The sequence below is a fragment of the Triticum urartu genome, chromosome 2 (genome assembly GCF_003073215.2).
Source record: "Triticum urartu cultivar G1812 chromosome 2, Tu2.1, whole genome shotgun sequence".
Classification (NCBI taxonomy): domain Eukaryota; kingdom Viridiplantae; phylum Streptophyta; class Magnoliopsida; order Poales; family Poaceae; genus Triticum; species Triticum urartu.
The window spans coordinates 744,929,381-744,943,024 of NC_053023.1; the positions used below are offsets into that span (position 1 = coordinate 744,929,381).

A 13,644-nucleotide genomic window follows, 5' to 3' on the forward strand; every position below is an offset into this window, starting at 1 on the left:
ATGGACGGACTAGCAAGGATGATGCGGATCTCTTTTCTGAAGATGGCTCACCGGTTCGAGGATGATGGCGGCCTCTAAAACGTGTGCATGTGGTGTATGCTTTAGATTTGCTGCATCGGTTGTAGGTTCCGATACGTTATGTTGATGGATCGGCAACGACACCGGTTTTAGATATGGGGAGTGAGAGCACTTCACATTATCGAGTTTTGTAGGTGTGAGTGGTGGCTTCATGTGGCTTGATGCATGTTCTTATGAGACCTTTGTTGAATAATTAATAAAGATGGTTGTATGCATTGCAGAGGCTTGGGCTTTTAACCTCCTTTTCCACACAAAAATCCCTACTTCTCTACTTGTGCAGAGAAATGTGTATGCTATGGAAATGTTGGTTAAGAGTTGTGTTCTGCAGTTCTATAATACTCCCATCGCGCTTCCTTTGTTCAGACATATATGTCCATCAAATGCAATTTAGGAAAGACAGATCTGCCGATGTCTAAGACTTCTCATGTTTGGTCCTTGCCTTTTTTTTTTGCATGCTTGCATAGTTTCATTAAGCATTCCTTGGTACCACCAAAAGAGACTCAAAATCATGGTTGCTGCACAACTCAAATTTTCATCAGGAGTTGATCTCCCTTGAGACCATTTATTTTCGGTTTTGTTTGGCCAGCACAATTTGTTTGCAATAGATGCAAGGTTTTTTACACACGCAGCACTGGTAACTAACTGTACATACAATTTATACAATTTCAAAGCAAGCCGGAGCAGTTTCTGTTGTTCCAATCTACTCCCTCCGTCTGAAAAAGTTTGTTTCTCAAATGGATGTATCTAGCATTAATTTGGTGCTAGATACATCTATTTGAGGAACAAACTTGGGACAATTTTTTTCGGGCGGAGGAAGTATAAAACAACAAAACATGAAGTATGTGCTATCTGGAGTTGTCCTGAAAAGAAGAGATAATTCCAGCTGTCAGTACGATGACAGAGATGACAAGGCTGAACTTATTTCTACATATATTTAGTAGTTCCGATGCAATATACCCGCGTATCTGTTGTGGAGGAATCGTCTAAGGTCCTTGCTTCAGATTTCTCGTTCGAGTAACTACCAAAGAAGAAGACACAGTTTAGTAATCTTGCATGCATAATGAAGTTTGGTAGCATGAGTAATTCTGTGAAATCAAATATGGAAGCACGATCAGGCTTACGTTGACAAGATGGTGACCCAGATTAACTCGACACAGTCGACCCAGAGAAGTCTATGTTCGATAGGAACCACACCATATGTAATTATGTGTGCAAATGGCCACAGCTTCCATCCAGCCTGCAATTACAATTTAGATAGATCAACACTTTCAGCTTTGTAACAATGAGTAGCAAGATAAATAAAATGGGCAAAAGGTAATATACAATACTCTTATATTGCAGCACAACTAATCTTATCAATCGAATTTCTGTTTGTTTCCATTTTCAGTCATCCACATCCCCAAATTCTTTCATAATGGTGTATCAGATCAGATGTATGTGCACCTTATTTAGTTAATTTACACCCGTTAACGCACACCTGTAGTTTCTAGTGTACCTAAAAGGCCTGAAGACAATACTACGTGTGAATAAATGAAGAATGAAGAGGCAAAATGCATCTCACCGCTTTATTAATTCGCTCTACGCTCTACATTAAATTTCTAACTGAATAACAACCGGTAGTATACCATGAACCTAACATACAGTCCCAGTGTCCAAAGATACTTAGTTTGGCACAACCACGTACATAGGCATAATTCACAATTTAAAAGATGACTGATGCTTACAGTAAGCATGGGGAAGAAGGTGGACTTGAGCTCTCTGAATATGGTGGACGGAGATTCCCACCGAAGGAATCCCAAGGCGACGAAGTAGATGGTGTTCCACAGCCCAGACCAAACCGTCTGATCAAATGCAGCCTTGACAGGCACAGCCCACCAATCCTTGTACGGAAACACCGACTGATGCAAGAAAGTCGATGCATTCATGGTGTCAGTTACCTCATCAACATCAGATAAATTTGTACGGGTCAGCTAAGTAAGTATGTATGACCACAATTGGTACGTACCTCGCAGAAATTGTAGTAGTAGTGGGAAAGAGATCCCTGGAGGGTGAACCCTATGAGGCCAGACCGGAACATGCGAGCACGGTCAAACTCGAAGATGGGCTTCCCTTCGTAACACTGTAATAAGCAGGGGCAACACAAACAACAAAAACATAATTAGCTATTGCAGCAGCGGAAAGGGCATGTAAAACAAACAGTGAGTCAGCGAGGGCACGCACCTGGGCTATCCAGTCGCCGAGGGAATAGACGATGCCACTGATCATCATCTTAACAAGAAGCGGATTGGCCTTGAGGGCCTCCTCGTACGCCGACCAGTTGTGCTGTGGCATGTACCGCAGGATCTCGAAGATAGTCCACCCCTGCACCAAATCCAATCCAAGCAAGAAAACAAATGTTAATCATCACGACGAACCCCCAAAATCGAGATTATGGCTAGTTATTAGCAGAACATAAGAGAAGAGGCAATTTTGGCTGGTATAAATCGAGGAGGTCCTTACATGCCAGTAATCCTGATCGACGGTGAGGACCTTGGTGAGCGCGAAGGTGATGGCGCCGAGCACGATGGCCGCGTTGATGCCGAGGTCGAGCATCTTGTCGCCGCCGCTGGCGCCAGGGGCGCCCCCCTGGAAGGCGAGGACCTCCGGCAGCTCCTCGAGCAGCCCCGCCGGCACCACCCCGTCCAGGTCCAGCTCGCCGGCCCCGGATCCCGGCACCGGCAGCACGTCGGCCGGCTCCGCCGTGGCAGAGGCGGGGCGGAGGCGCCTGGAGGATCCCGCTCCCGCCAGGCGGACGAGAGACGGCGCGGCGGTGGAGGCGGAGAGGGGGTTGCATGGGAGCCGCCTGCATGCGCATGCGCGGGAGAAGGCCACGGACGCCGCCATCGCTGCTGCTCTAACCCCGCAGCCAAGCTGCACACGCACGCGCGCGCGCGCTGAGGCTGGTTGGCTCTCAAAGAAAAGACATTGGTGTTTCTTTAGCCATTGCTTCCAACCGATGCTTCTTTTTCGCGCGGTTTTATCCGCCGGGGCTGCGGGGCAGGTGTGTCTGCGACCGCGTGAAGCTTGTGGTTCTCTCGCGGCCGCTCCATCCCGTGGAGTGTGGAGTAGGGAAGTCGGCAGCTTGCTGCGTGCCGGCCCGCGCTAGTCTCATTTCATCTCTGGCGATCGACGATTTTGTGGTGGAGGTGCGTGTTGAACTCGGCCAAACCTCTCTGCCTCATACGGATACGGTGGGCCACTGTACCACGAGGTCCACGACAGGGTATCCAAGTTGCAGGTTCCATACGTGGAGAGATGGAGCCCGGTGGAGATTCCACGCCTCCAGTGCCTGCTTCTGTGGCCATTCTCTTCTCCGTCTCATAAATTGATTTTCCCCGTGTTGGAAAATTACCTACATGTTTTCGTCTTTTTGTGTGGCCAATATGTGTGTTGTGGAAGAGAGAGAGACCTAAAGAATCGCCAGAGAGAACTCGTCCGCAAGAATACACACATATTTTTTACGTACTCTTTTCTTTGAGAAAGGACTGAAACTCATCTTCTCTACCTCGACCCATGCACACAGCCCTAGCTTAATTATTGCAACATTTTACAACAATCCATAAATGTCCTGGTGTGTTTTGATGATCGATGTTCAGGATATGGTCGTCATGTTTATTTGGCGAATTTGGCAACTCCTTTCAGACTTGGTGCATGGCAAGGAAGTACGTACGTCCTCCTCAAGCGTCAACTGAATTTCTTGACAGTTGTATAAAATCGAGCAACCAAGTGAGCAGGTACACTACTGATGAAATTATAAAAGGGAAGATGCCTATGGATGTTGCCCATGTTATACCTGAGGCCAAGTGCTCTGTACCGGCCCTGTCGTGGCCACCTCCACCGCCGGACCGAGTGGCGTTGTCCGTGGACGGCTCCTTCTTGGCTGTCGGTGGTACGGCAACGACAGTTATGATTCTTAGGAGACATGATGGGAGTGTGATCTTTGCAGTTTACATACTAGTCGAGCACCATAGGATGAGAAGCATTGTAGCCATCCAATATACTAGTATGGCCCACGCACAATTTCTTCGTTTGGATGCTTAACTAATTGCTCCTGTAACTCCTTCCGCTAAACACGTCACATGCCAACTCTCATTGCTTCCCAATTCAATGCTTCCTAGCGGTAAAAAAAATATCACTGCTTCCTACATTGAACGTGCGCATCAACATATATATGGTAGATTCTCGTCTTCTTCTTTCTCCTCTCAAAATACTCATCATATGGTGGATTCCAGGGCCGTTAGCCAAAATTTGCTTCCCATAAATCACGTCAGAAATCTTTATTATAAAAAAAATCTGTTAAGTTTTGATTTGCTTCCAACAAACAAATAGCAGAAAATAATTATTATTCAAGATGCATTTTGTGCAGCCCAACAAGCTTAATTAGGTGGCATGGAAGCATTATTCTTTACCAATAGAAGCATCATTTTATGGTGTGATAAGAACATATCTACTTCATATTTATCACCGTATTGATAGAAATATTTTTTGCATCGATAGAAGCATTATTTTTATACTATGGTAGCAGTTTGATGCTTTGGAATATATTTTGGTGTAGCGGAAACAATATTTGCGTTTGATGGAAGCACTTGTCGCAAAATAAATTATACAGAAGCATAACAAGAATATACACATGCACAAATTTAATCGATAAGAGCAATATACACTTTCATTCCTAAAAAAAAATTCACTTCTGCATAGCCAGCATCACTATCCGTTGAACTAGCCGATCATACATGAGCTCCACGTGTGCCGTGAGTTTTCTGTCATCAACAAGGCAACCACCAATGAACAACAGTGCCTATTGGCTGCATCGTAGTGGCCAGTGTGCTGGAAATGAAGAAGCATGACTAAACCGAGCTCAACAAAATGTCTGTACAACAGAAACATCAGTGTCAAACAATTAAGCACACACTAGTATTTGTCGAAACAAATATTTTGTTGAAAGAAGCAAAATTTATGTATACCAATAACAGTAAAAAATGTAGGGGCCTTCCCCACTATTTTGTTAAAAAGAATATCAGTAAAAGAAGCCACACTAGCCATGGTTGAAGCACACAATGGAATTGGTTTGACGAAAATGTCTATAATAAAAGAAACATACATGGGCAATGGTTGAAGCAAGAGTTTACTACCATGGAAACATATACAAAAAATGGTTCACCGGAATGTATGTACAACAACTTTAGTCAAAGAAGTAACACCGGTCGTGGTTGAGGCGTACACTAATATTGATTGAAGTACAAACAAGTGTTGGTTGAAGCAGAATGTATATACATTAAAATAGGACACAATAGCAATGGTTGAAACATAATTTCACTAACATGGATATGCATGCAAGAAATAAGGAGAGAAAGCAGAGAGGCCACCTCAGTACAAGCCGACAGGAGTTAGGCTACCTTGCTACCTACCATGTGCTGCTTGTAATCCGAGCAAATAACCATGCAACATATAGGTAGCAAAATTCGTTGAATAAATACAAAAACAATGGGGGAGTTCATGGAGGCAACTATTTAAACAGGAGAAGCATGATCTAAAATTCAGAATTACCATCATCAGTATGATCTCAACTGACCCCTATTAGATGGGAGCATAGAATTTGAACTACAAGATCTGAACATAAAGGAACCATAAGCTAGCAGAGGAGATGAGCGGTGAGGGAAGATTTCTTACAGAGTACAGAGGGTCTTGTCGTCGTTGCGATGAAAGAAGACATCCAGGTACCTGCAGCAGCAACCTTCGCCGTGCCGCTGGTGAGCCTCCCCTCGTCCTGGTGTGCGGTTGTTGAAGGCCAACACAGAGCGCTAGATCGGCGACGGCGCAACAGGGTGGGATGGATGAGCCTAATCTAGGAAAGATCTTTACCTGGGATTAGGGCGGAAGAAGTGTACTGCAGAGAACGGCAGGGATGTGGGCTTGTCGTTGTCGACGATTCGATGGAGAACGGCGTACGTGTGGTCTGGATCGGAAGTGCGGAATAGACGGGAGCAACGGGCTTGGAGGAAGAGGTTGCGTGATTATGGGAGGTGGAAGCAGCTGATTAATTCATGGGGGAGGACCGGCCCGAGAAATTAGGGAAGAGTTATGGGAAGTTACAATGGGATTTGCTACAACATCACGGCCGTGGGATAAAACAGAATCAACGACAAACGATTGGTCTGGCGATTTCCTTCCATCAGCCGTATGATGAGAAGAGTTTCCCTTTACATATTTTTGTTCGGTTGTAATAACGCGCTCGACGCAGAGATGCACTCATGCAGGGGGCATAGTGCTGGCCATTCAATACTCAGATGCTCCGATCATTATACAATCTGATTTCTCCGAGGCATTCACATGCTTATCTGGTGATGGTCTACTACGCTCAGCATATGGACATTTTTTACATAACCTCATTTGAAACACACATTTTAGGGCATCTTCAACAGCCGCGCCAAAACACGCGCGCGCGTAAACAGGCATTTTAGCGCGTGCGGGATGTTTTCGCGCGCTCCAGTGGAAATGGGAAACTAGCGCGCGGGGGGGAAAATGCGGCAGCTCTCGCGCTAGATTTGGCGCACCGCGTCCGGCGCGCCTATAAAATTGCAGCGCCCTCTGCCGTTCTCTCGTCGCTCCCTCTACCGCTTTCTCTCATCACCGCCGACACGCCACCATCGCGCCACCATGCCGCCTCGCCGCCGGGGAGCTTCGGGCTACCGCGGCGTCCGCATGTGTCCGGCCGGCACCTACTCCGCCGAGATTCGGTCGGGCGGCGTGCGCCTCGGCCTCGGAACCTTCGACACCGCTCAGGATGGCGCCCGCACGTACGACGCTGTGGCGTGGCGCCTCCGGCGGTCCCATTGGGACATGAACACCACGGACGTGGCGACGCGAGAGCGGGCACAGGAGTTGGCACCTCCCCTGCGGCTTATCGCCGACGAGGATCGTCGCGAGAACTGGAGGAGGGAGCGCCGTCTCAGCATGGCCGAGATGGACGAGGAAGCCATGGCGCTGTGGCGCCAACGCTTCCCGCAAGACATCATCAACGAGGAACAGTTCTTCGCCGAGAGGAGGGCGGAGAGGAAGGAAAGGAGGGAGGAGCGAGCCGCCTATCGCGAGGACAAGCGAACGCGGAAGGCGGTCGCTAAATACAATATCGCGCAAGGAGATGCGTCATCCTAGGACTCCAGTGACGAGCGGTTGCTTGACGCTTACGCTCAGACGTCGAAGGAGGACATCACCGAGGCAGAGTCCGAGTCGGAGAGGACGAGTAGTAGTAGTTTTTCGTTTTTCTATCTATCGAAGGAGAAGACTATGAACTATCTATGCACTATTTTGTATCCTAGAAGAAGGCTATGTGACGAACTATCTCATATTTGTACTATCGGAACCAAATGTGTACTCCCAAATAGTAGGCGTCAAGAAAAAAATATAGCGCGTCTGCTGGAGCGGCTCGGGCGCGCTATATTTTGTGGCGGCAACTGGTGCTAGCACACCGCCGCGCGCAAAAACTGGCTGACCCGGCGTTGTATACTGTTTTTTAGCGCGCCGCACGTTGGGCGGTTGTTGGACATGCTCTTAAGTAGTTCATTTGATAATTTCTTTTTTTTAACATAGAAGGGCCCCGAAGGACCCATATTTTATTAGATATAACGAGATACAACACAACTTTTACATGGACCCAACAAAAGTAGAAATTACATCTAAGTCCAAAGACTTTGCAAGAAGGACCCCAGGAACTGCTGGGAAAGAATTGGGGTGCGGGAGGAAGAAATGGAATTCTCAAAATCAAAAAATGAGATTGCAATTTGGTCCCTAATCGAAGTTCCAGCATGGGATACTCGCTATCGTCGGGGACATGGCCACTTGGGGCAACGAGGTCGCCGCCACTCCTTCTCGAGCGGCCAGCCAGAGTGAGGAGGAGCAGCCAACTTGCCGTGTTCGCACTGCCTCCCTTTTGGCTCGTCAGCAGGGAGGAATATGGTATTGGTTGCCATTCAACCAGAAGAATCGGTGACAGAGCGATAGGAACCGCCAACCAATCACCGGAATCCAGTAGGCGCCATTTCTCCTACTCAAACACCACCGAGGATTTACTCCGGGAACAAATCACTTGTTCAGCTCGATGAAGATGGGGCTTCTCCCCTTCTGCAGCTTTTCTCCCACCGCCACGGTGATACGGGAAGAACAGAAAGGGAAGAATCATCTCCAGATCTAGGAAGATTCAAAGCTCCGAGATTTAGGTAACACATTAACATCCACTACAAGGATTCCGGTCTATTGCAACAACAAATATTGCTACAACTATATTTTGTTACAATAAAATGCTATATTACCACAAAATTCCAGTTTGTGGTAACATGATCTACATATTGCCACAATTTAGTTTCATCGCGCTAAGTGCTCGTTTTGTTGCAATAGAAGCCATGTATTGCCACAAGGTGCATCGACGTTGCAATATGATAGTGCTATTGCAACAGTTCCGTCCCGTTGCGTGAATGTGTCATCTTGTTGCAATAAAGGCTAGGTATTGCAACAAAGTACATCTTTGTGGTTGTATTTAGACATGTATTGCAACAATTCTGACTTGTGGCGCTAGTCATAGATACTGTTGCAAAAAACATGGCTTCGTATTGCAACAAAGCATGTATTGGTTGTAATAGGGTGACTTTTGCCTCATCTTCGTAGTGTTGCAATAACTATTACATATTACGACAAATTGAGCATGCATGGTAATACGTACAACATAATGCCACAATCCTCTAGTGTTGCCAAAAAGGAGCAGGATATTGCAACGATATTCTCTACAGTGCTCCTGGTTTTTCCCTTGATTTATCATATTATTTCTTAGGATATGATTAAAGGGCGTACTAGTTTATAGAGGTATTAACATATTAGGTACCTCAACTTGCACCTAAGTTGCCTTTTGGTCACATATCTTGCAAAGTGGACATCGGTGGTACCACAACTTGGAGGAACGCTCGCTTACGCGTGTGCAGAGCGTTGCACACTCGCGGACACTCTTCACTTGCTCTACTGACCTCCACCGGTAGCAAGGTCGTCCTCAGCACCGAAAAGACGGCAAGCTCGGTGCCCTTCTCACAAAGGTGAGTCGTGAGCACTGAGCAGCACACATTCTCTTCCTAATTTTTCTTTATCTTGCTTGATGTGATTATATGTATTTATGTGTGCTGTTAAAAAAAGGAGATTCCATATAAAATTATGTGTTAAATAGAGAAATTTAGCAAAGTTGCATACTAGCTATTTTCAAACACTCCCAGGCTCCATTTAAACAGCTCTTCAGCCACCAATTGAGCAGCATAACAGTTGTATCCCAGCCTAATTTCAAGCAAGAATTCATCAGCGGATCAACAACACTACACCAAGATATATATATATATATATATATATATATATATATATATATATATAAGGACATATGCCACAAGATTTTAGTAGGATATAACAAACCATCTCAGCGAGATATATAACACAAGTTTCAACATGAAAGCACACAAGCTTCAGCAGCCATACTTGTATAGATTATTCACACAAAAGACCATAAGTTGATGCCAAAGTAAATCAAATAGTGACAACACTAAACACCACAAGTTCATAGCAATAGTGCGTACATAGCATCACCATCAAAATAGCAACATCACTAAAAGAACAGCAACTATTCTTCTCTTCTCTTCATCACCAAACTGTTAGTGTTGGGCACTAGCTTTTGTTCTCATTTGCCACAATAGATGACACTATGCAGGGGGTACCTTATTTGAACCTGTTTCACATTAGATTAAACTTCAGGAGAGATACTACTCGTAGGTAACCATCAAAAAAGTTCAGGGACTTATATTCATGGCTTAAACATGTGAAAAGCACCTTACCAAGAGATTAAAAACTATACAAAGAACCCTTGGTCATCATCTGATTCTTCTTGTCCCAAAGGAGCAACATGCCCATCATTTACGTAAGCCTCATCATCATCCGTATCATCATCAGATTCGAACGGGACATCTTCAAACTCAATAGGTTTTATATTTTCTATGACTGAAACATCAACGTTGGATCCTTCGTCATCATTTCTGCACCAACTAGTGATCTCTTCAGGTACTGTAATCTTTGGCACTGTAATTTCTGCATCGACGACATCCAGTACGTCTGCCTCACCACCTTCATCGGCTTCAACAGCTTCATCAAGGCCTACACCATTTACAACAGAAGGAGCAAACAAATTGCGTGTATTCATTTTAATAACAGCTGCCCAATCAGGGTTCTTCACATCTCTCACATAGAAAACCTGTTGAGCTTGGAGGCCTAGAATGTAAGGGTCTCCCTGGAATGGGTGTAGAGTAGTGTCAAGGTCAATAATTCCATATTTGTTCTTCTTATACCCCTTACTCTCAGTTCTTTTGGCAGGAGGCACATCAAACCAGTCACACTGGAATAGAACAACCTCCTTATCAGGAGGAAAATCAAGAAATATGATTTTCTTGATCACCCCATAAAAATCAATATTTCCTGTGGTTGCATCACCCTTGGCTATGACGCCACTATTTTGGGTACTCAAGTCCTGCTCGATATAGGAATTCCGAAAGAAATGTCCATTCAGAACTGTACGGTTGTATACACGGGCTAGGTGATCAGGTCCTTTAGCTAGCGCATAAATAAGATTGCTGACCTTCCCATCATTGTGGAGTTTTGTGATATGTTTCATGGAATAGAATATGTGTGAGTGTAGGTTGGTACGTTATTACGAGGAACATTAGTCAAAATGCAAAATAAACTTACCCGTCTCTCAAACCAGCCAACAAACTCTTCCTTGTGCTGCCTTTTAGGATTAGGAGAATTTTTACTTGTCAGCTCCTCAAGATGTTAACTTCAAAGAGAAATGATTGTTAGTTGAATAGGAAAGTGTTAATGCATATCATGATGTGATGAAATAAATGCATAAGTATCCTTACTCAATCCACGGCGCAGTTTCCTCACAGTTTGTTATTATGAAATGCCTCATTTGATTAATCTCAGCCAAAGACAATGATTCACAAACAAAACCTTTATTGGAGTAATCAACTGTACTCATGATGCTAATTCCTGTTGATGGTTGATCTGTACCTCCGTCTTCATGACGTTCGAACTGACTTAGCTTGGTAGGCATTCCATCAACAAATCAACTGCAAAAAGTCATGCACTCTTCAAGTATGCACCCCTCTGCAATAGAACCTTCTGGTTGAGCCTTGTTACGCACATATCCTTTGAGCGTACGCAAGTATCGCTCAATTGGATACATCCATCTATACAAGACAGGCCCTCCCAATCGGGCCTCTTCAGCAAGATGAATTGGGAGATGCATCATTATATCAAAGAATGCTGGTGGAAAGATCGTCTCGAGATGACATAGAGTTTTTGGAATTGTTTTGCTCAACCTCTCCAAATCTTCATCCCTTAACTCCTTGGAGCATAAATCAGAAAATAATTTACTCAACTGAAGCAATGAGTTAACAACATTCTCGGGCAAAAGCTTGCGCAATGCAATAGGAAGAAGTTTCTGAAATATAACATGACAGTCATGAGTTTTGAGTCCACTAATCTTGCACTGATCGAGGACTACACATCGCTTAATGTGTGATGCATAGCCATCTGGCATCTTAATGCTCTGCGGAAACTTGAGGAGCATTCTCTTTTCTTCCTTTTTTAAAGTATAGCAACCTTTCTTTATGTCGTACTTATGCTTACCGGGCTTTGGATGCTGGTCCTTCCTAATTTTCAGGTCCTCCATATCAAGACGAGCCTTCACACCATCCTTTGATTTCTTAGGCATCTCAAGCAAAGTCCCCAGAATCCTGTCACAAATGTTCTTCTCGATGTGCGTAACGTCCAAATTGTGCCTGACAAGCAAGTGCTTCCAATATGGGAGCTGGAAAAATACACTTTTCTTCCGCCAATTATGCCAACAGTTAGTTTCCGGTCGCTTTCTCTTATTTGATCGTCCAAATGGTGCATGCTGAATGCTATCAAGTTCCCGCACAACTTGTTCACCTGTAAGTGCCACAGGAGCTTCTCTATTATCTGTCTTGTTGTTGAACAAACACTTGTTTCGACGCCATTTGTGGGTCCTAGGCAGAAAACGTCGGTGTCCCATGTAGCAATGCTTTCGACCATACTTAAGCCATAAAAAATCTGTATGTTTGTGGCAATACAGGCATGCTAGCTTGCCTTTTGTGCTCCAACCACTCAGCATTGCATAAGCTGGGTAGTCACTGATGGACCACAGCAAGCATGCATACATCTGGAATTTTTTTAGTTGCAGCATCATATGTGTCAGCACCATCCTCCCATAGAACATTCAGTTCATCAATCAAGGGCTGCAAGTACACATCTATGTTATTTCCTACTGACTTTGGTCCTGGAATAATCATTGACATAATCCAATTTTGTTTTTTCATACACATCCACGGTGGCAAGTTATATGGAATAAGAATGAAAGGCCATGTACTGTGTGATATACTCATGAGCCCAAAGGGGTTGAATCCATCCGAAGCAAGGCCAAGCCGAACACTGCGAGCATCTTTTGAGAATTTCTTATAATATTTCTTATCAAAATGCTTCCGGGCCTTCGAATCTGCAGGATGCCTCATTACGCCATCATCCACCCGACCCTCCTTATGCCATTTCATATGTGATGACATATATTCTGTCATGTACAGCCTTTGTAGTCTTGGAATGAGTGGGAAATACCTTAGAACTTTCTGTGGCACTGGCTTCTTTGATTTATGGCCTGATGCATTGTCTTCGTCACTGGTAGGAGTAGATTTCCATCGAGATGCATGACAGACAGGACACTCTTCTGCATCAGCATGTTCATTACGGAATAGCACGCAATCATTAACGCACGCGTGTATCTTCTTGTATTCCATCCCAAGATCTCGGATCACCTTCCTTACTTTTCCAAGATTTGTAAGGATGCAGTGACCCTTTGGCAACACCTGTGTGAACATCTGCAGAACTAAGTCACATACTCTATTGGTCATCCCAGACACACACTTGATTTGGTAAAGCTTCACAATGAAAGATAGCTTCGTGAAATCCTTGCAACCTGGGTACAACTCTTTTTTTTGCCTCTTTCAATAGTTCGAAGAAGACCTTGGCTGTTGCATTTGGCTCCTGGTTCCTTTCATCACCGCTGGAAGCATCCACATGAATGTCTCCCGCACCTTCACCAATGTCTGCATTGCTTTCCATGTTTGTGCCCCTTATGAGAGTATTGAGCATGTCACATACCCCAGCACCATCATCTAAAGCGTCTTCATTATCAGAATCTTCAGACATGCTTCCCTCATCGGATTGTTCACCATGGTATATCCAGTGAGTGTAGGTTGGATCCATCCCATTGAACAACAAGTCAGTATGAACTTCCTTTTTCGTTTTTGGAACAACATTGAGACATCTCCTACATGGGCATGGGACTGTTGAGTCTGGGTGAGCACCATCGAAGGCAAAATTCAAGAAATCCTTCATGCCGGTTTGCCACTCAACAGAATTTCTTTCCCTGTC

At 44.8% G+C, this 13,644-nt stretch overlaps 1 protein-coding gene across 2 annotated transcripts; it reads right to left on the bottom strand.

The window, feature by feature from the left end:
• Positions 1-607: 607 nt before the first annotated feature.
• LOC125540437 (protein SYM1-like) lies at positions 608-3,095 on the bottom strand. 2 transcript variants are annotated; one of them, XM_048704053.1, is made up of 8 exons: positions 2,578-3,095; positions 2,299-2,439; positions 2,084-2,197; positions 1,803-1,976; positions 1,200-1,315; positions 1,036-1,096; positions 898-938; positions 608-781 (listed from the first exon to the last, which is right to left on the bottom strand). In XM_048704053.1, the coding sequence occupies exons 1-7, from the start codon at positions 2,959-2,961 to the stop codon at positions 924-926; spliced, it is 1,005 nt and encodes a 334-aa protein (XP_048560010.1). In that variant the 5' UTR covers positions 2,962-3,095; the 3' UTR covers positions 608-781; positions 898-923. The 2 variants fall into 2 exon arrangements, with proteins under 2 accessions (XP_048560010.1, XP_048560009.1); XM_048704052.1 differs by having other exon boundaries at positions 608-938.
• Between the last annotated feature and the right edge of the window lie 10,549 nt (positions 3,096-13,644).